General features: G+C 29.5%; 2 protein-coding genes across 2 annotated transcripts; one reads left to right on the plus strand and one right to left on the minus strand.

Annotated features, from left to right (window-relative positions):
- The first annotated feature begins 679 nt into the window (after nucleotides 1-679).
- Nucleotides 680-2,995, plus strand: LOC101251704 (ankyrin repeat-containing protein NPR4-like). Its single transcript, XM_010326797.4, has 2 exons — nucleotides 680-1,283; nucleotides 1,502-2,995. Exons 1-2 carry the CDS (start codon nucleotides 824-826, stop codon nucleotides 1,654-1,656), a joined length of 615 nt encoding a protein of 204 aa, XP_010325099.1. The 5' UTR covers nucleotides 680-823; the 3' UTR covers nucleotides 1,657-2,995.
- LOC101257689 (ankyrin repeat-containing protein At5g02620-like) lies at nucleotides 2,563-8,413 on the minus strand. Its single transcript, XM_004245128.5, has 3 exons — nucleotides 7,294-8,413; nucleotides 3,943-4,364; nucleotides 2,563-3,717 (listed from the first exon to the last, which is right to left on the minus strand). Exons 1-3 carry the CDS (start codon nucleotides 7,751-7,753, stop codon nucleotides 2,776-2,778), a joined length of 1,824 nt encoding a protein of 607 aa, XP_004245176.1. The 5' UTR covers nucleotides 7,754-8,413; the 3' UTR covers nucleotides 2,563-2,775.
- Nucleotides 8,414-21,975: the final 13,562 nt, after the last annotated feature.

The raw sequence follows: 21,975 nt of genomic DNA on the forward strand, positions 1-21,975 counted from the left end.
ATTTTCTGAATCTAATAGAATAGAGTCGAGTTTAAATATAAATAAGTCAAGTCAATCTGGAGCCGGTGACTTGGCCTAGTAACTTTATACACTCCTGAGTCCCGATCCACCCATACAAAATTATTCCAAGTCGATCTTGACTTTTACCATTTTGCTATGTTGGAATTTAACTAATTCGAATTCACATTGTATAGAATTTTATTCGAACGAAGTCTCCTTCTCAAGAACTTTTTTATGCCCAAAACGTAAATTTGAAATCTTTTTTTAAGGGAGGAGCAGGCGCATCTACTACACCACACACGCGCACGCACATATATATATAGGGAAAAAGATCTGAAATATATCCGAACTTTGACCAAAATTATTGTTATGATACCAAATTTGGAAAAGACCTTTTATCTCTACACTATTTAATGGTGTAGTTTAAAGGTATATGCGCCCACGTGCACACGAAAAATATTGCATAATTATAAATAGTACTGTGTCCACATCTTTAAAATACACTATTAAATAGTTCGAAAATAAAAAATATTATATAGTTCAGGGGTTAAAAAGTCCTCCATAAAATTTGATATCGTAACAATAATTTCAGCCAAAATTGAAGTATTTTTCAGACTTTTTTTTACCAGTATAATAAGAACACGCTATATGTAATAGTCCCTTAGCTAGGAATATTCTTGGTTGCTGCAGTTGTGGATTTTTTTTTTTTTGCATAAATAGTGATGAGCCCACCATGATAATCAAACAAATCACTATATATATCTGCAACCTGAAAGTTATTACATTTAATTTTCCACCATACACTTGACATTGATTTAAAAAAATGGACAGGCGGCTGAATGAAGCAGTTTTCAGGGGAGATGTTGAAACCATTAAAAAACTCATTGAAGAAGATTCCAACATAGTAGAACAAACCCTTGAGGGTTCATTACAACACACTATATTGCATCTAGCAGCTAGACTTGGTCATGTTGAATTGGTGAGTGAGATTGTGAAGTTGTTCCCTGAGATGGTGTCCGCGGAGAATCGGGATCAGGAGACCCATTTACTTGAAGCATGTAGAGAAGGGAGAGTTGAAATTGTGAGAATTTTGCTTGAGAATGATCCATTGGTTGCTTACAAGACAAATTTGTGGGATAAGAGTGTGTTTCATGTAGCATGTGAGAGAGGGAGGATTGAAGTGGTTAAACATTTCTTACATAATAATATGCACATGTTGTTGATGCTTGAAGTTGATATGTCTACTACTTCACTACATGTTGCAGCTTCATCAGGCGATACAGGTAAAATATTACATTTCACCATTTTAAATGTTCAAAATTCGTGTAATACTCTCTATAATGATGGTGTTCGATCAAGTTAGCTATTGATCATAAGTACCATATACTTGTTACCTTCTATCTGAGGGCGTAATTAACTTGACTTTTGAATTTATGAGTATTGGTACCAAACACACCCCTAGTGCTAGTAATGTTTATTTTGTCAAAACAATTGATTGCAGAAGTAGTGAAGGAATTGGTTAAAATTCGACCTGATTTTGCTTGGAAAAAGGATGAGTTTATGAATGGTTGCAGTCCTTTACATATAGCATGCAGTAAAGGTCACTTAGATATAACAAGAGAATTGTTAAAGCTTGATATGGATCTTTCTGGTTGACAAGATAATGAAGGCAGAACTCCACTTCATTGGGCAATCATCAAAGGAAGAGTGAATATTATAGCTGAAATACTCTCAGTGAGTCTTGAATCTGCTGAAATGACAACAAAACATGGTGAGACAATTCTTCATTTGGCTGTAAAGAACAATCACTTTGAAGTACTCAAGTTCTTGATGGAGTCTCTTGATGTTTCAAACCTCAAGAATTTTCAAGATGCTGATGGAAACACCATTCTACATTTGGTTACTGTTAGGAAACTCACCACTGAAATTAATGGTGGCAACGCACAAAGTAATGTGGATTTCTACATTATTTATGACATCAGCTTATATAGCTGCAATATGGTCAATATTGCCCCAAGGGAAGGGGGGATCATTGGGTGCTAAGTGAGGTTGTGATCATAGGGGGATGGCTGTGTTTTTAAGTTTGGGGATTTTGTTAGTGAGACAATGGAAAAGGAAGAGTGATTGGAGAAAAAAAAGAGAGGAACATCATAACAAGATAAAAGAGGAAACTCCAAAGAGCAATACAAGTACAGTTCAAGAAATGAAAGTGGTGAAGAAAGAAAGTCATGAAGATGGTAGCAACTCAGATGTTGATAGCTCAGATCAATGTTATCATTTGTATTAATTTGTATTGGGTAAAAATTAAAACAACTAGTTGTTTAGTTATAGAAGGAATCTTTTAGTTAGATTATTCAATTTCTTAGTTTTGGTAAGAGTCAAATACTTAAACAATAGCAGTTGTTTACTAATTTGTTTATGATTATTAAAATTTATGTGACAACATTTTTCATTCATATTTTCTGCTTTCATGTATCTCTCCAAAAAATCATAACACCAACCACATTTATAGATAAAACTGTATTGGTTTAAGGTAATCACAAATAGAGGAGAACACAACACTAAAGCCAAACTAATAGCATCTGTCATATTAGAAACTTAAAAGTATATATCAACAACATTCCCAGTGAAATCCCACCAAATATAGGGTCTGGAGAGGGTAGAATGTAAGCAGACCTAACCATTACTTCGTGGAGATAGAGATGCAGTATCCGAAACTAATACATTATGTTCTACTTTAATGACTTACAAGAATAGATCTATGAATGCAGGTAACTAAAACAAATGGTAACCATGATCTGAGCTATCCACGTCTGAGTTGGTACTACCTTCATGACTTTCTTTCTTCACCACTTTCATTTCTTGAACTGTACTTGTATTGCTCTTTGGACTTCCCTCTTTCATCTTCTTATGATCCTCTCTTTGTTTTCTCCATTCACTCTTCCTTTTCCATTGTCTCACTAACAAAATCCCCAAACTTAGAAACACAGCCATAGTGCACCCTCCTCCTACGATCACAACTTCAACTAGCACCCAATGATCCCCTTTTCCTTGAGGCAATATTGACCATATTGCAGCTATATAAGCTGATGCCATAAATAATGTAGAAATCCACATTACTTTGTGTGTTGCCACCATTAATTTCATCATTGTTCTTCTCTTGAATGGGATTACACTTACAAGGACATTAACAATTCCAAGGGAAAGGAAAAGTGCCACAATGTTACATATCAAAAACACCTTAAATGCGGTTGTTTTACCCAATAATGCTTTCCCATCTCTTTCACTAAATCCACCAGGAGGATTAACACCAGCAGCAAATGTCACAGTTGCTATTAGTACTGCAACAATTGTTATTGTTTTTCTTGCATTCCTTAGACCTTCACTTTGGAGATTGATTTTTTTTGTCCTACTATTGTTGTTGTGCTTCCTTTGATGATTATAATACGAATGTTGAGATGATGAGGACGAAGAGTGAAAACTAGTAGTTTTTCTTTGCCATGACGATCCCAAAATTGGTGATGCAATTACCTGTTGGATGTCTTGAAAATTTGGTGGTAATTGGTCACATCTTTTTGCACCGGCTTCTAGTAATGCTGGAATGATTGCAAGAGCACCAGAGTTACTTGCATCTGCTTCAACTACATCTAATGTTGTATATCCTTTTTGATTCAAAGCATTTACTTCAACACCAAGCTTAAGTAGATAAATAATCATCTGAAAACAGAACAAGTCATCATTTATATATAATTAGTTTTGAGCTTTAGTGGTGCAACTCTATTTTGCCATCGACTTTTTAAGAAAAGACTCATCTATGTTTAAGTTTTTGAATTTTCACCACAAATTCAGACATTACATATAACCACAAAAAACATAACAAACTGTGCGTTCAATCAAACACCTTCACATAAAATGAAACGGCTAGAGCAAAAGAAAACTTACAGTGGTGAGTTTTCTAACAGTAGCCAAATGTAGAATGGTGTTTCCATCAGCATCTTGAAAATTCTTGAGATTTGAAACATCAAGAGACTCCATCAAGAACTTGAGTACTTCAAAGTGATTGTTCTTTACAGCCAAATGAAGAATTGTCTCACCATGTTTTGTTGTCATTTCAGCAGATTCAAGACTCACTGAGAGTATCTCAGCTATAATATTCACTCTTCCTTTGATGACTGCCCAATGAAGTGGAGTTCTGCATTCATTATCTTGTAAACCAGAAAGATCCATATCTAGCTTTAACAATTCTCTTGTGATATCTAAGTGACCTTTACTGCATGCTATGTGTAAAGGACTGCAACCATTCATAAACTCATCCTTTTTCCAAGCAAAATCAGGTCGAACTTTAATCAATTCCTTCACTACTTCTGCAATCAATTGTTTTGACAAAATAAACATCACTAGCACTAGGGGTGTGTTTGGTACCAATGAAAACGTCCAAATACTTTTTACCGTCATAACGAGATAAAAAAAAACATATCATAAAAATCAGTTCCAAGGAAAACTTCATTATTATCATAAAATGTTACTATATAGGATGACCTTATTTGATATTATTCTTTATATTTCTTTCAGTTGTCGTGTTTCCCTTTCGTAAGTCATTTAAAAAAATATTTTACAAATTATCTCAATAAATATTAATAAATATGCACTTTATGTATGCCTTTAGTTATGTAGTTAAAGTTATTTACTTTTAAGTTTTTAAAGAATATTAATTAATATTCAGTGAGGAATGAAAAAAAATATATTTTAGTAATCATGATACTTTGAAAAAGACAGGGAGTTTTAGATATTTTCAAAATCGAAAAAAGGACAAATATATTTTTAAACTATTATAAATAATACGTAGACGTTCTCTGTCATATTTTTTGAAATATTAATGCCTCTAAATTCTAAAAACTAGAGGGTATATACTTTTTATACTAAGGGCAAACACGTGTTATAATTTTATCTACTAACCCGATATTTATTAAATATTAAATAGACAAATAAAATTATGTCATGTGTCCCTATTTAATCTTCCACTAGAATGAAAATGAAAAAAACACCAATATCCTAAAAATATAATAAAATATATCTACATACCATTTACATAATTCAAGAATATATTTTTTTTCCCCTTTTTAAAACCATATTATCCTCAAAGGCTCAAACAATTGTTTTAAAAGGCACGGTCACAAAACAAGGCATAAGCATCGTGGCGCTTAATACAGCTTCGTGGTCGTGGATCATAAATTTATAATATTTATAAATCAATATAACAAAAAATAATATAAAACTAAATAGAAATTTTAATAAAGTACGTAATAGGTAAAAATATGTGTATAGAACTATTTCATTTAAAAATGTATTCAGGTGGAAAAAAAAATTATCTCAAAAAAGTAATCAGATTTGTTTTTCTTTTAAAGAAAAATAATTGACTAGAGACTTGTAATCGAAAGATCTTATAATAAAGACATCACTATCAGAACAAGTAAAATTTACGTTTAGAAACAAAATATATTTGAATATTTAAGTTTTCTTTTAACTTCTCTAAATTTTATAAAAAATTGAATTTTGAGTTTTTTTAGCATTAATTTAAGGACTTGTTTCACAATTTTCATTTTACTTAGGAAAAGTTTTCTGAATATACAATTCGTTCAAAATCTAAATCTAGGTCCAGACTAATAAAATTTACAGTGCTATTTACTGCGCTTGTTCTTAATAAAATCAAATAAGGAGTAACTGCACAAATTTAACACAAAAAAAAATCCATAGATAAATAACTTGATCAACAATTGATAATTTATTAAATTTACGAAGATTCACACGTAGAAAATGATCAGAAGTGCACAATTCTATTAATCATTGAAGGTTATACGTGTCACTGAATATTATCAAAAGAAATCTAATTAAAATTTATCAATATTTTAATAGAATAAAAACACAAATTTCCCAAATTAAATTAAATAAGGATAGCGACAGGACACTCTTTTCTTAATGAGGACTTTGCCCCAGACGTAGACTTTGGCCGTCTGAACATTTGAAAATACAGACCATATTTGATTTGATTTTTATATTAAAAATAATTTTTATTTACTTATTATAATTAATAAGTTAAAATAGACTTATTGTTTTTCTTTCTTTCTTATCATTAAGTAACTATTTAGATTTAAAAAAATTAATTAATATGAATAATTCAATAAAATAGGTTAAGGAAAATAATGTTATATCAATAAAAATCAAGTAAAATGAAATAAAAAAGATACAAAACTAAATATTTATCGAAATTATATTACAATTTAGATAATTTTAAATTATTTGAATAGTTACGTACTATTTTTTTCACTATTTTTAGTGACACCGTAAAAGAACAAGAAAATAATTTTAAGTGGATAAATATACATGTCTTTACTCTTAAAGTTCTATATTAAATATAATAATAGTAATAACTTTTAAGAATATGTATATATTATCTCGTCATCCCTAGAATGACCTTAATCGCAATAATAATTGGAAATTTATTTTTTGTCCACGGCAGTCAACGTCATATATAAAGTTAGGAATAACGAAGTAATAAGAATTAAATATGTTCAAAAAAATCAATTGTTTACGTGTTCTTTTGGCATATTGAAAATTATGTTCTCATTTTTTATCAGTATTTTTCTACTTTGATGAAAATAATATCTACTTTCTTTAATATATCAACCACATTTGTCTATTCTATGAAATTTGCTTCTACCGACACCATTAATTAGGAGTCCAGTTCCCTTTTAACTAATCACGACCACATACTCAAATCCTACACTACCATATTAAAGATGGTAATCAATTTTTCCTTTTTTAACAATTACTTTTTATAGCTGTAAAAATATTAAGTTACTAATGTTATTATATTCAAATTCACTAAAATCTTGAATAACATTTGTATATAATTGTAGATTATATATTTCATATATATTACTGTTATTAAATATAATATAACGATAATTATATTATTTATCATAAAATAATTGCTATAGATTATTTTATTTGTTGTAATGACAAAAAAACTGATTTTGGTTCGAGGACAACTTTTATCTATGCTTTTTATTATACCTAAATTAGTAAGTTTAAAAGCAAAGGCCATCCCTTATGAGATGAACTCTTTTTACACTTAGAGTCTAATTTGATAACTTTGCAAAAAATGTACATACTCTTTAACAACTTTTTTAACCAAAACAAGGTCCCCTTTTTCCTTCTATTTCAAGACTTATTGTACAATTTATATATTAGTTGTGTGAATATCAATATTAAACAACGCAAGTAATATTTTACCTGTATGGCCTGATGAAGCAGCAGCATGTAGTGAAGTAGTGGACATATCAACTTCAAGCATCAACAACATGTGCATATTATTATGTAAGAAATGTTTAACCACTTCAACCCTCCCTCTCTCACATGCTACATAAAGCACACTCTTATCCCACAAATTTGTCTTGTAAGCAACCCATGGATCATTCTCAAGCAAAATTCTCACAATTTCAACTCTCCCTTCTCTACATGCTTCATGTAAAGGGGTCTCCTGATCCCGATTCTCCGCCGACACCATCTCAGGGAACAACTTCACAATCTCACTCACCAATTCAACATGACCAAGTCTAGCTGCTAGATGCAGTATGGTGTGTTGTAATGAACCCTCAAGGGTTTGTTCTACTATGTTGGAATCTTCTTCAATGAGTTTTTTAATGGCTTCAAAATCTCCCCTCAAAACTGCGTCATTCAGCCGCCTGTCCATCTTTTTTCTTAATCAATTAAAAGTGTGTGATGGAGAATTACATATCATGGGGGACTCACTATTTATGCAAAGCTTTTAAGTCATTTTTTTCCACAGCCAAGAAGATTCCTAGCTAAAGCGTCTTCTTTTTCCTTTCATTTTCTTATAATATACCACGTAAAATAGATCTTGTGTGGTGGATGAAACTGCTCTTTACTTAATCAGATATTTTAACTCTGAGCCTTCGTGATAAATATGAATAAGTTCTTGATACCTAGGCCCCAGGGAGCACTTGATCCCCAAAAAGGACTTTACATATGAGACAAATTTAAATTAGTCAGACTCCGTAGAAATAAATAAAATATATATGGCGGGCGGCTCAGCTTCTAGCAAAAATTGTGAAAGTCGACATTACTTGGAATAGTTTTGTATGGGTAGGTCGGAAATGTATAGAATTACTACCAATTAATTATCAAATTCAAAAAAGAGATTACTCAAATATAACTTTATTTTTGTTGTAAAATATTTTATTGGATTGGATCCATCCATAAAGAATGCTAGATAACCCATAAGCTTATTAATTATTTTGACACATAAAAGAGTTCGCTTATATTTGAGGGAGAGTCAGATTTACGAGTTTAGAGATTTTAAATTTCAGGTTCGAAATTATAATTTTAATTTGAAAAAACATTTTCGTGACCCTTTCCTTTTATCATGGTGAAGAATTTAATTTCATTATTTAGGATTATGAATAAAGTCTAATAAATTTATGTTATATATATAAATTTACTGCCTTCATTTATAATTTTATACGAACCGGCCTCAATTTAAACTGATTATTTTTCTTATATTGTCCCTTAGCGTATCAATTTATTATAAATATAACTGGTTAAATAGTGATATATGTAGTAGTAATAATAATTATAATAACGTTATTAGTTTGAGCACTCAGGTCATGAGTCAACGATCAAATAAAGAAGTAATGATAATTATAACAACGCACGTAATTAAATTAAAACATATGCTTCTAAAAAGAGTTGACAATCACGCATTTGTGATTGTCTGTATCACTTATTCTACAACACTTAATCACATAGTTAACTACTCCCTCCAATATTCCATAAATTTTTGTTTACTGTTTTTAAGAAAAATAGATTAAGATATAAATTGAACACAGTTTTTTATTTTTATTCTTATTAGTTATTATTAAATTTATTGAAGTTATCACACTGAAAATTCAAATGAAGGGTAAAACTGAAAGAATATTTTAAAAGAATTAAGTAAATTTGAAAAATGAAAAATACCTCAAAAATTCAACTAATATGAAATGGAGGGAGTATTGATTTGGAAGGATAAAATCACCTTTTAGTCAAAATTAAGTATATTATTTAGGGATTTTGTAGTTTATATATATTTTATAAAATCAAGTGTTAAATTTCAATAATTAATTAAGTAGTTATGGTTCGAACTATTAAGACAAGAAGACAAGTGATCTACTCTTTATAGTGGTATGATTAGTATTTCGGCTTTTGTTTTGTTTATGAGTACGGAATAATATAATTTTAAGCAATCAATTAATTTTTGTTTTGAAGAGCTGATTAAATTTTAATTTGTCAAAAATATAAATAACATATTTCAAAGTAGAAGGCTAGTAAATAATTATATTGTCAGCCTTCTCTTTTCATACCAGTAGTAATATGTACTCTCATACGCACTTGTTTTTAAATTTTTGTTGTTTTCATTTGGTACTTCAGTTACCTAATTATTTTGTTGCAGTAATTATTCATTTCAATAAACTTTGTCATGCATTTTTAAATGTTTTCTTTTCTTTTATAACTTCTTCACTTTCTATTTCCTTTTTCAAATTACTTATAAATATATTTACTTGAGCTGATAGAGTCTATCAAAATAATTTTTCTATTTTTATAAGGAGATTAATTATATTCATTGACAGCTGACAAAAGAAATTACACCATCAGCTCATTTTTAGAAATATTTATTTATAAATATATTATTTATTATTAATACTTAAATAATAATAAGAAAAAAAGTATTAAATGATAACTTGAACTCTAAATTAATTATATGAGTTTATTTAGGATTCTTCTTGGTTGTCAAAGATGAGCAAATTTTTTGCAATGTTTACTTGTCTTCATTATTTTTACCTCATTCCCCGTCAACACCATTGAAGCAATTTGAGACAATCATCAATAATAACTTTTTTTTAAAAAAGAAAAATCTAGACTAATTGATTTCATAAAAAATATTATTCATAACTTATTAAGTATTCATGAAATTTTTTTAATAGATGTTTCAACTTTTCTCTTCTTATTTTTTTTCGATTCTCTTCTTAGTTCATCTTATCAATCATACAAAAATTAATTGAAAATACACTTTGTTCCATATATCTTCATATGCATTTCAATTTATTTTAAGTAATAGTCAAACCAATTTATTTTAGTAATACTCATAGTATATAAATATTTGAATTTTATTCCAAAATAATCTTAAATTTATAGAGTGTTTAAAAAAAAGAATGAGAAGCTAAAAGAATCAATAAACTTTAAATACGAAAATATGATAATTAAATTAAAAGAAATAAATATTTCTAAAAATAAGTCGATGGTGTAATTCTTTCTCTTCACCGTCTATGAATATAAGTTAATCTCTTTTTAGAAGTAAAAGATTAAATAATTATATACTTATTAGGAAACAAATGCGAACCCATTAGTATCTATTATCTGTAGTATATTACTTAGAAAATACCTCATAATTTCACCTAGGAAGACATCATTATCAATCTATGTGACCTCACCTCTTGCATCAACATTATTTGTTCATTAGTAATCTTTGCTTTAGTTTTGTATTATTCCACCCAAATCTTTGAGACGCCAAACAACGACACATAATTTCTTACAAGCAGATTCTATGGTGTGAATTAGGATTTGAATCCATCACTTTTTGAGTTAAATTATGAATACAAAATAATATCATACATAGAAAGATTTAAAAAGATAGCTTTTGCCTTATTTAAATATAAGAATCATCTTAATAATCGAAAAATTGAATAATGTTTAGCTTATTATATGGGAAACTTTCACATATAGTCATTTAAAAATAATTAATTACTCTTCATAACTATAGTTTGATAATTACAATTTATAGTTACATGTTATTTAGAGGAGAGAGGCGAGCGAGACTGGAGAGAGAGGAGAGAGGCGAGAGAGAGGGGAAAGGAGTGGGAGAAAGGTGAATTGTATATGTATATTGGTTAGATAATTGTATATTATATATATGCAATTGTATATATGGCAAGAAAGATTGGGAGAGGGAGGAGAGAGGCGACCGAGACTAGGAGAGATATGAGAGAGGCGAGCGAAAGAGGACAAAGGGTGGGAGAGAGGTGAATTGTATATGTATATAATTGTATATAACTGTATATTATACATATATACTTGTATAAATGACAAGCGAGATTGGCAGAAGGAGGAGATAGGCGAGCGAGATTGTAAGAGGGAGGAGAGAGGCGAGTGAGAGAGGGAAAAGAGTAGGAGAGAGGTGAATTATATATGTATATAGGCTAAAAAATTGTACATTAAACATATTTATTTGTATATCCTGGCGAATTATACATATACAAACATGACTAATTATACAAACTCGAAATCAGCCCACGTAATTAATGTATAATGTTAGTCTCGAGTGATAATTATATCAAACTACAGCTATGATGAGTAGTTAAATAGTATGATTTGCTTATCCGCGTAATTTTTCCTATATAGTATCAAAATTTTTAATGTGGCTATTTATTTGTCGCCTCATTTTATACTCTGTAATTATCATGAGCCAACATTATTATTATTCTTTTATTCACTTCTTTTTTTTAAAAAAAATATTCTTTGCGCTAATTTTTATCTCTCATCATGAAAGTTTTCAAACGGTCTACATTATATAAAATCTCTTGTTGCATGCTTTTAAAAGAACAAATTTATTTTTAGGGTGTTTTCTTTAACACAATAACTTATCAATACTATTTTAATATTATTATATCGACTTATCAAATTCGGCGTAACACTATTTTAATATCATTCTATAATTTTTTAAAATTTTGAATAGGATCTTATTATTTTAATTTTATATTATATATTTTTTGTTGAAATTTATATTGTTTACATTATTACTTCATAATAATATTCGCATATATCCTACTTTTTAAAACCTTATTTTTCTTATGGAAAAAACACTTCTTTTCTTCGAGAAGGCAGTTGAGTTTTCTTCCAGTATAGGCGCCGCCATAGCTTTACTTGTTGCCTACTAAAGTGTATTTTATAGTCTGTATAGTATTATCTCGAAAATATGAATCTGAATCTTAAACTATTATAGTTTTTAAATTAGAAATATATCTATTTTTTTATTATATTAAAAGTAAATATCTTTTATATCGAAGATTTTGTTTTTTTTCAGTAGGGTAATGATTTTTTTCATTAATTAAACTTTTTCAAAGAATTTTAATTTTTGTGTACGATTGTGATGTTCCTGATAAGGTTCAACAAATACATATTTATACTATTTTTTTTTTACAATAAATAAGTTCCTCTGATATTTTAACCCGGGTAATTTGAATATTTAATAAGCAGACATTTTTTCATATAAAAAAATTAATTATGACTTTTTTAATAAATTATGATTTTTCAAAAAAAATTATACGTGTCAATAAGATATAATAATTTATTGGCAATAATTATATAGGTTTCCACTCATTTACATCCTAGGTAAGCATTCAAGATCCTCTAAATTCAAACAACAACGTACGACATTTATATATATATATATATATATATATATATATTATTGTTCATGAAGACGAGAAGAAGAGTCTGAACAACAAATGAACCCAGAATGAGAGCTTTTAGTTTCAATATATTAGTGTTAACTCAATAAATAAATGAATCAATAATTAGCAGCCACCTAGATATTGAAATAGCAAAGGCTAAAAATCACAGGTTTAGATGAAATAACCTTAATTGGATTTTGTATTAATATACTAGATGTTGTGCCCGTGCAAGCACGGATCCAACAAATCAACAATTAATATTTTGTGTTTGATTAGTGAATCGTACGGTATAAAGATATGCAGAATATTTATAATACTTATATAAATTCATATATCATTTATCTATAAATATTAAATAAATTATTTTGTACCCATCATAAAATAATTGATCTCATGAAATTAGTTATTTGAGTCTTGTACCAAATGATCTCTAATAGTACTGTTACGACTCAAAATTGGACGTGATAGCACTCGTCTTATCCCACCAAGACAAGTCAGCCTAAAATTCAACCGTTACAATAAAGTGCGAAAATAAAATATAAGTAACTTAACAAAAAACCCCAAAACCTGGTAGTCACGTGTACAAGCCTCTAAAGTATTACAATTGATTCAAAAGAAAAACTCAAGTCTCAAATGAACTTGTTTCTAGAATAGAACAAAATCATAATTAAGGAGAAGAAAGTCTGCTGCGATGGAAACAGCTACTTGACAAATCTCCAAGAAACCTCAGACAAGGAGAAGGGAAATATCACAAGTCCGGGCTAGTAACCTACAAAAAAATTTGTAGTAGCAAGGGTTGAGTACCAAACCACACGGTACCCAGCAAGTAAAACGTCTAAACACAAGCTAAGGGAATAAAATACGGATACTCCTACCACCCCCAACCAAACCTCCACAACTACAACCTGCATTAAAATCAACCCAACCTAATAGCTCACAGTTTACATAGCACGTAGCTCAACAACAACACTTAGACAAATTACATATCCTCAACAACAACACTTCAACAAATTACATATCCGCAATAACAAGCTCAATATTAATCAATCGCAAGTTCCGCAGAAAGGCAATCAGAAGATCAGCAAAATACGATATCAAGTTTACTAATGATAAGTATGTGCAATGCAATGGAATGCAATGTCAAGTATAATGATGCATGTCTGACCTAGCGATACACACCCGCTGTCTCTCAGTCCGGGACCCATGGAGGACATATCTGTCCATGTATCTGTCGCGGTGCACGACACGACCCTCGATAATAGTAACCATCGCGGCGCGCGATACGTACCTTGAAATGGTACATCCTCTTTAAGTTATCATTCTTTCTCAATGCACATAACACTTTCACAACCATGTCTCAGAATAATGCAAATGACATGTTCACACAAATAATGAAGAGATGATCATTTTCATAACATTGCACAGTTCACAACCACACAAACATGAAATCACATCAAGAATGATTCAACAAGCCATCAAACCTTTCTCAACACATCACACATAAACAATTGATCACATTGCCTTTTGTTATCCCTTTTTTTCATCATTAGAATTAATCATTGTGGATAAGTCAACCCATCACCAATCCCGTTACTCCCAAACATATACCACAAGGAAATACACGCATTTCATACACTTAACAAGAGTTTAGAAATTCACTTGCCTCAAATAGTCGAACCATCACTTCGGGACTTTAGCCTTCCCCTTTCATTGAACATTCCAACTCAAGGCAATCTATTCAAATAGATAATCATAATAAAATTTCGACATTAACAACACTCATACGTCAAACTTAGATCCAAAACTCACTCAAAGGAATAATAAATTTCCTAAATCTTGATTCCAATCAAAAGGTCAAATCTCATATTTTCTAATTTCAAATATAGAGTTAAGTCATAATTTCTCCAAAAACTACCATCTTAAATAGTTTTTCGATAATATAATACACTTAATTTAATTATAGATAATATTGTATCAAAGCTATGCTAATTATTTAAGAATAGGTTTATCAAATTCTTTTGAAAAGAATAAGAATAAACAAAACATTAACTTCTTGTAATATGATTTATTTCCCTTTTGTTTCAAAGTTTAAAACCTTCTTCCAAACACGTACATCATTATCATCTTTCGACCTTTGATTTCTGCCCAATTAACAAATTACAAAATAATATTTACAAATCTAGTTATAGGATATTAAAGTTTTAGATATTCCTTCCATGGTTAATCATCCAGAATCCACCCACTATCATTATTGGACAATAATTAATTATAATTATTGTCATTATACATGACCAAATTGTTATACAAATTCATACGGCCAAATCAAGAAAACAACAGAAACAGTACTTTAGTATATGACCATCACATGATTTCTACTCGTCCTCCAATTGATATTTTTATAACTTTAGGAATAAATTTAATTGAAGTATCTTACCTGGACTATGTTGAGAATTTTGTTTCGACGGCTTAGGCATTAAAAATACTTTGTAACTTTCGTTTTCCAATTGCTTCTAATTAGTAGTAATTGATGATATTTTCTCTTTTACATGATAACCTTCAGTATATGGGCCAAGTGGTATAGGGTATCAAATGATAGACTTGACCCATTAACAACTTAAAAGGTTATTTATTTAGAACTTACCACTAGTTAAATAATTGTAGTTATTAAGTAATATAAAATTTTTAAATAAAATATATCGGCTAATCAAAAAAATTACTCGAAGAAACTATTAAGAGGATAAAACGCTAATTTTACGAAAATTTCTAAAAATGACCTTCCGGGTCATTACAAGTACAATGCATTCTGTGTGAAGATAGGCCAAATATTATCTAAGAAATTCAATTTAGAGCTAACTTTAAATTGAAAAACATTAGTATAAGCAAATACATAAAAAAAACTACTTTGAACTTTGAAGCATGTAAGTAATTTGAATATTTTTATCAATCCGTTGTTTTGGGTGAGCTGATTCCTAATCCATTATATACTTTATATGATTTTTTTACCGGAAAATCCCAAGAATAATAGCGGAGATAAACCCTTTATATTCTTTTTTTTTATTTCATTTAAGGCCATTTACAAAAAGGTTTTTTTTTCATATTATATCACTATTGATTTCAACTTTTTAACATATTTAAAATCACGAGATTAGCTAACATTTTAATACATTAACTTTTCACATATTTAGAATCATAAGATTAGATAACATCTTAATACATTAACTTTACACGTCACATCTTTTAACTCAGCAAGATTAATTTAAAAAATTGGACATCCTACCTAATACCATTTTTTAATTTTAATACTACAAAAAAAATTTAATTTTTTTTACACTTTTATTTTTTAAACTTCCAAATTTCATATCAAATTAAAATCTATATTTAAGTAGATTTGCAAATAATTTAATAAAATATCGTTTACTCTAGAAATTAATCGAGTTGACCTTTAAAGCAAGCTCAAAAAGAATGCACTGTGTATACGACATAACTCAAGCGGAAAGAGTGATATAATATGGACAAATAGAATATATATAACACACTTTCATTTTTAGTTATAACATTAAAATGAGACATTTTTGTATTCATTTTACCTTTCATGAGATGCTTTTATACAAAAAAATATCTATGTTTATTTTAGATCTCAAAATTTTTAAGCTTATTTTTTCTTTCATAACTCCATACTCAGCATTCTGCTTAGTAGATTATCTTCCACTTTAAGATTTAGTTTTAATCCTTGGATTTTCTTAAAAGTTTTTCCATCAAAGGTTGTTTTTAGAGCATAACCATGATGATCTTCTTCTGTTTCTAAAATTTGTACAGAATTTTCTTTTTCTTGTATTTCTTTATTCATTTAGTCAGATTCTTCAGAATTGGTTGAAATTAGTTTTGTATTAATATTTTTGTAACCATGCCTATGAATGAGGGATTGTGAGGTATTGAAACGTGAAACACTTATCAGAAAATTTTAAATCAAACCATTAAACAGAGAACTGAGAAATAATATAATAAAAAGAGATGGAAAAATAATGAGCATTCCAAAAGCCAATGATTTCATTCTAACTTTATTGAAATGAATAATGCACTAGAGTATGAACTTTTGATCGATCAAATATATCCCCTGGGGAAATTCTTCTTTGACAACAAAATAAACAAATTATAGAAATAAACAAACAGAAGAAAATATCCAGCAAGAACTTTATAAATGTGTTGGCATTAGGAATTAAAGCCACCTAATAATAATATTTTCTCCGTCCGGTATTGTTTATTATGTTACGTTTTTCGAAAGTCAATTTGACTAATTTTCAATGTTAAATTAGATCACATTAATTCAATATTTTAAACAAAAAAAAATTAGATATTCTAAAACTATATAAAAAGTACTATAAATTGCAATTTTTTTTACATATTAATATGATGAAAAAATACATCTCAAAATGTTTGTCAAATTTTTTTATAGTTTGACTCTAAAAATAATAACCACGACAAATAATACTGGACTGAGTAGCTAAAAAATTCTGACACGTCAAATATAGACGGTTAAGTCAACAATGTGCATGTTAAACACAAGGTGAAAATGACTGAATGACCCTTAAAATGAATTTAAATGACTTATAGCTGACATGTTGATACTCACATCCTACACCCACTCTTCTACAGGAATATATAAAAAAAAAGGAGAGAGATAAAAGAAGAAAGTTACACATAATGAATTGATTTAAATATTTGTAACTATATGTAAAAAAGGAGAGGGAGAGAGAGGTAGAAAGAATTAAACACGATTGAGAGATCTAATATATTTAAAATCATAATTTTCATATTAATTATGAATTTTGACATAAAAAAAACACTCTCAAGTATACTCGGTTAGTCAATATTTTAAATAAAACTATAGCTATGTATTATACATGGTATTATTTGTTTAGTTATATAATTTTACCTATTTTGAAAGGGGTGATAAATTTGTCAATATAAGGGAGCAATTCCGTTGCGTCTAATATTCACAACTTCTATTAGTTATATATATATATATATATATATATATATATATATATATATATATATATATATATATATATATATATATAAGGCAAGCGAGATTGGGAGAGAGAGGAGAGAGGCGAGCGAGATTGGGAGAGGGAGGAGAGATGCGAGCGAGATTGAGAGAGCGGGAGAGAGGTGAGCGAGAGAGGGCAGAGAGTGTGAGAGAGATGAATTGTATATGCATATAGGCTAAATACATATTTATTTGTATATCCTGTCGAATTATACATATACAAACATGACTAATTATATAAACTTGAAGTTAACTCACATAATTAATATATAATGTTAGTTGCGTGTGATAATTATAGCAAACTATAAATCTTAATTTATTTAAGCTTTTTTTAATAAGTGCAACAACTTAGATCACGTGTTCAAAATCATTTTAATACAATTCCTATGTGTTTTTTGTTCCTTCTTTCTCACATTAGTAGTAATTATTATTTTTAATGATTTATTAAAAAAAAATATGTCACGATCCAAATCCGGGCCACGACTAGCACCCACACTTACCCTCCTATGTGAGCGAACCAACCAATCTAACCTTAACGTTTCAATATAATATCAACAGAAAGTAATGCGGAAGACTTAAACTCATTAAATAAAGACCAATTCATTAACTTCTAAAATTCAACATCTATTATTCCCCAAAATCTGGAAGTCATCATCACAAGAACATCTACGATCAAACGACTAAACTAAGAGTATCCTAAAAGCTAAAAATACATAAGAAGCTAGTCCATGCCGGAAGTTCAAGGCATCAAGACTTGAAGAAGAAGATCCAGTCCAAGCTAGAAGCATTAGCTCACCCTGAATTTCCGATGTAGTAAGACTGGCTTGAATTACTGTTGAGTTGAAGACGATGGCACGTTTGCTGCACTCCACAAATAAACAAGAAGAGAACATAACAGTAGGGGTCAGTACAAAACACGGGTACTGAGTAGATATCATCGGCCAACTCAAAATAGAAATCAATATATACCAATAATATCATAAAAGCAACCATGATACTCAACATGTAGCAACAACAAGTACTATATTATTAACAATTACCGTCAAGTTCACACATGAGGACTCAAGCCTCAATACCATACTCATTTGGGAATTATGTTCATTAGATCGAGTATATTAACATCTTTCAAGATTCATTATCTTTATTTCTCTTGTGTCGGTACGTGACACTCCGCTCCCTCATATTCATTAATCCTCTTGTGTCGGTACGTGACACTCCGATCCCTCATATTCATTAATCCTCTTGTGTCGGTACGTGACACTCCGATCCCCTAAATCTACGTGTCGGTTCGTGACACCCGATCCCCTAATTTTACGTGTCGGTTCGTGACACCCGATCCCCTAAATCTACGTGTCGGTTCGTGACACCCGATCCCCTAAATCTCCTTCCATCAATTCATCAAGCCTTCTTTCTTGCCAAGGCATCATCAATCTCATTACTTTAGTTCATCAAGCCTTCTCCCTTACCAAGGCATCATCATTAAAAAGAGATTAGGTTTTTATCAAGATTTGGGATTCAATAACTTCATCATGCTTAACATAATCACAATTATATAATCACGTTCATGCATGCATACAATTAAGCACATAGCAGGGTTTACAATACTACCAATATATATTATTCTCTATTAAGAGTTTACTATGAAAGCATGAAAACCATAACCTACCTCCACCGAAGAATTGAAATCAAGCAAGTTAATCCTCAAAGCTTGGTGCTTTCCTTTTCTCTCGATCGTTTCTCTCTCTCCCTTCTTGTTCTTTCTATTTTCATATTCAAACCCTCTTTCTTTTACCCTAATTAGTATATAATTAAGAATAAAAAATGGCAATAATATCCCACTAATTAACTTAAGGTTACCTCTTTTAACCCCCAAGTAATTAGACTTATTAACCTTAACCCTCTAACTTTATAATTAAAGTAGGAATAGTCCAAAACGTCCCTTAAAACGTGCAAAGAAATCCGACTCCAACTGGGATTACGCAAGCTGTGACGGGCCGTCGCGCCTGCGATGGTCCGTCCTGCAGGTCGTCGCAAAGTTCAGAGACCCAAATTTCCACCAAAGGCCTATGACGGTCCGTCACACCTGTGACGGTCCGTCCTGCCATTTCGTTACAAAGTTCAGAGAGTCGATTTTCAGTACCCAATTTCAGATTTTCTAAGTGTTTGGAAACGAGACCCTGCGACGGTCCGTCGTGCCCTTGACGGTCCGTCGTGGGGTCCGTCGCTTCTACCAGTTTTTCCAGAATTGAAGTCTGTTGCTCAAAACGACTAAACAGGTCGTTACAATATAACTCAAAAAAAGAGTTGTAAATATTTTAAGATATATATACTGATTCTCATTTTAAAAGGTGATATCATTGATGAGAAACTCTACGTATATTATTGTTGATCTATGTTTAAAGTTGAACAATATTAACAAGAGTTATACTTTTAATATTGTGATAAAAGATAATATTCATTTGAATTAAGTTGTTCTCGGTTCAAACCCCTTCATAAGCACCATATTTTTTTGTTTTATATTAACTTTATGTATTATTCGTATCTTAATTAATATTTTTAAATTTATGTATAAACTTTAATGTGTATGACGAAATGTATAGAAATTTATGATATTAGTAATACAAATGATTTTATTATATATATATATTAGCATAATTCAAGACACAATGACTTCTAAAAATCATTCTCATCATAAATATTGTGAAGGGTATAAATATATTTTTTAGAAATTATGTCATGCATGTTATTAAAATAATGAGTAACAATGATCCTATCGAAATGTAAGTCAAACACTAAATAAAAAAAAATCTCAACCTAACTAATAGAGATATAACTAATACTTTTTAGTACAAATTTAGAATTTAACAGACTAGATTGGACTAATTCATCATTTTTGAAGGGCCATGTTAAGAAGAGGCAGAAAATAAAGTTTGAAAAAAAAAGAAGATATGAAAATTAGTCACTACAAGAAGACATAAAAGTTAAGACACTACAAGAAAGACATGAAAATTGGGAGTTAATACTTCAGATGGTCACTCAACTATACACTCTTCTCTCAGAAAGTCACTCAATTTTCAATTTTCACTCAAAAGTCACTCAACTATTGCTTTCTTTCTCAGAAAGTCACTCAACTTTGAATTTTAACTCAAAAGTCACTCAACTATCCATTCTTTTCTCAAAAAGTCACTCAATCTATTAAATTATTTTTTAATGAAAAATTGTTGATATTAATTATTTATACAACAAACCAAAAATTTTAAAAAATAAATTAAACCATTTAGTGATCCATCCACCTAACCCGACCCATTAAAAAATATAATATGACCCATTTTATTTTGTCTTTAATCCTAAATTATTCCCTCTCTTTAAACCTTGAATTAGGATTAAAGACAAAATAAAATGGGTCATATCATATTTTTTAATGGATCGGGTTATGTGGGTGGATCACTAAATGGTTTAAATGGTATTTTTATTTTTTAAAAATTTTGGTTTGTTATTTAAATAAATTAATATCAATAAAATTTAATTAAAAAAATAATTTAATAGATTGAGTGACTTTTTGAGGAAAGAGTTAATAGTTGACTGACTTTAAATTAAAATTCAAAGTTGAGTGACTTTTCGAGAAAGAAGTGCATAATTAAATGACTTTTGAGTAAAAATTAAAAGTTGAGTGACTTTTTGAGAGAAAAGTGCATAGTTGACCATGAAAATTAGTTACTACAAAAAAGACATGAAAATTAGTAACTAAAAGAAGACATGAAAATTAGTCACTATATAAGACTTCTTATTTTTATATTATTTTATTTTCAAGCTCCACGATGTCGGCTTGTGGGGTTAAGACACCCCAAAAATTAAAGAATCAAATAAGTACACGGAGAATATATATGGACTAAAACTTTTTAGGCAACTGTCAAAATGGATTGAATTGATCTATTTTAGTTAATCCATATAGATTTTAAAATTTAACACATTGGACTAGCTCAGTTGAATTGACTTTACAAAAATATTTTTAAGTTAAAAATTAAAAAACAAATTGAAATAGCTTTTCAATCTAAAAATAAAAAGTTAGGGGAAGCATTCTTTTAGTTTTTAATTTATTTTAAGTCACTTTTGACATTGTCAAATACTTTCTAATTAATTTAAATCACTTTCGACTAATTTTAAGTTATTATTTCTTAAATTTATCAAACACTTTTAGAAATCAAAAACTTACTTAAAAGTAGATTTAATCAACATTTAAGTCAATTCGAACACCCTTTAACTTATTTTTTGACGGGCCATGAAAAAAAAAGAAGTGGTAGAACATAAAGTTTTAGAAAAAGAAAAAGTAAGAGGTGAAAATTAGTCTCTACATGAAGA

The sequence above is a fragment of the Solanum lycopersicum genome, chromosome 8 (assembly GCF_036512215.1).
Source record: "Solanum lycopersicum chromosome 8, SLM_r2.1".
Taxonomy (NCBI): Eukaryota; Viridiplantae; Streptophyta; class Magnoliopsida; order Solanales; family Solanaceae; genus Solanum; species Solanum lycopersicum.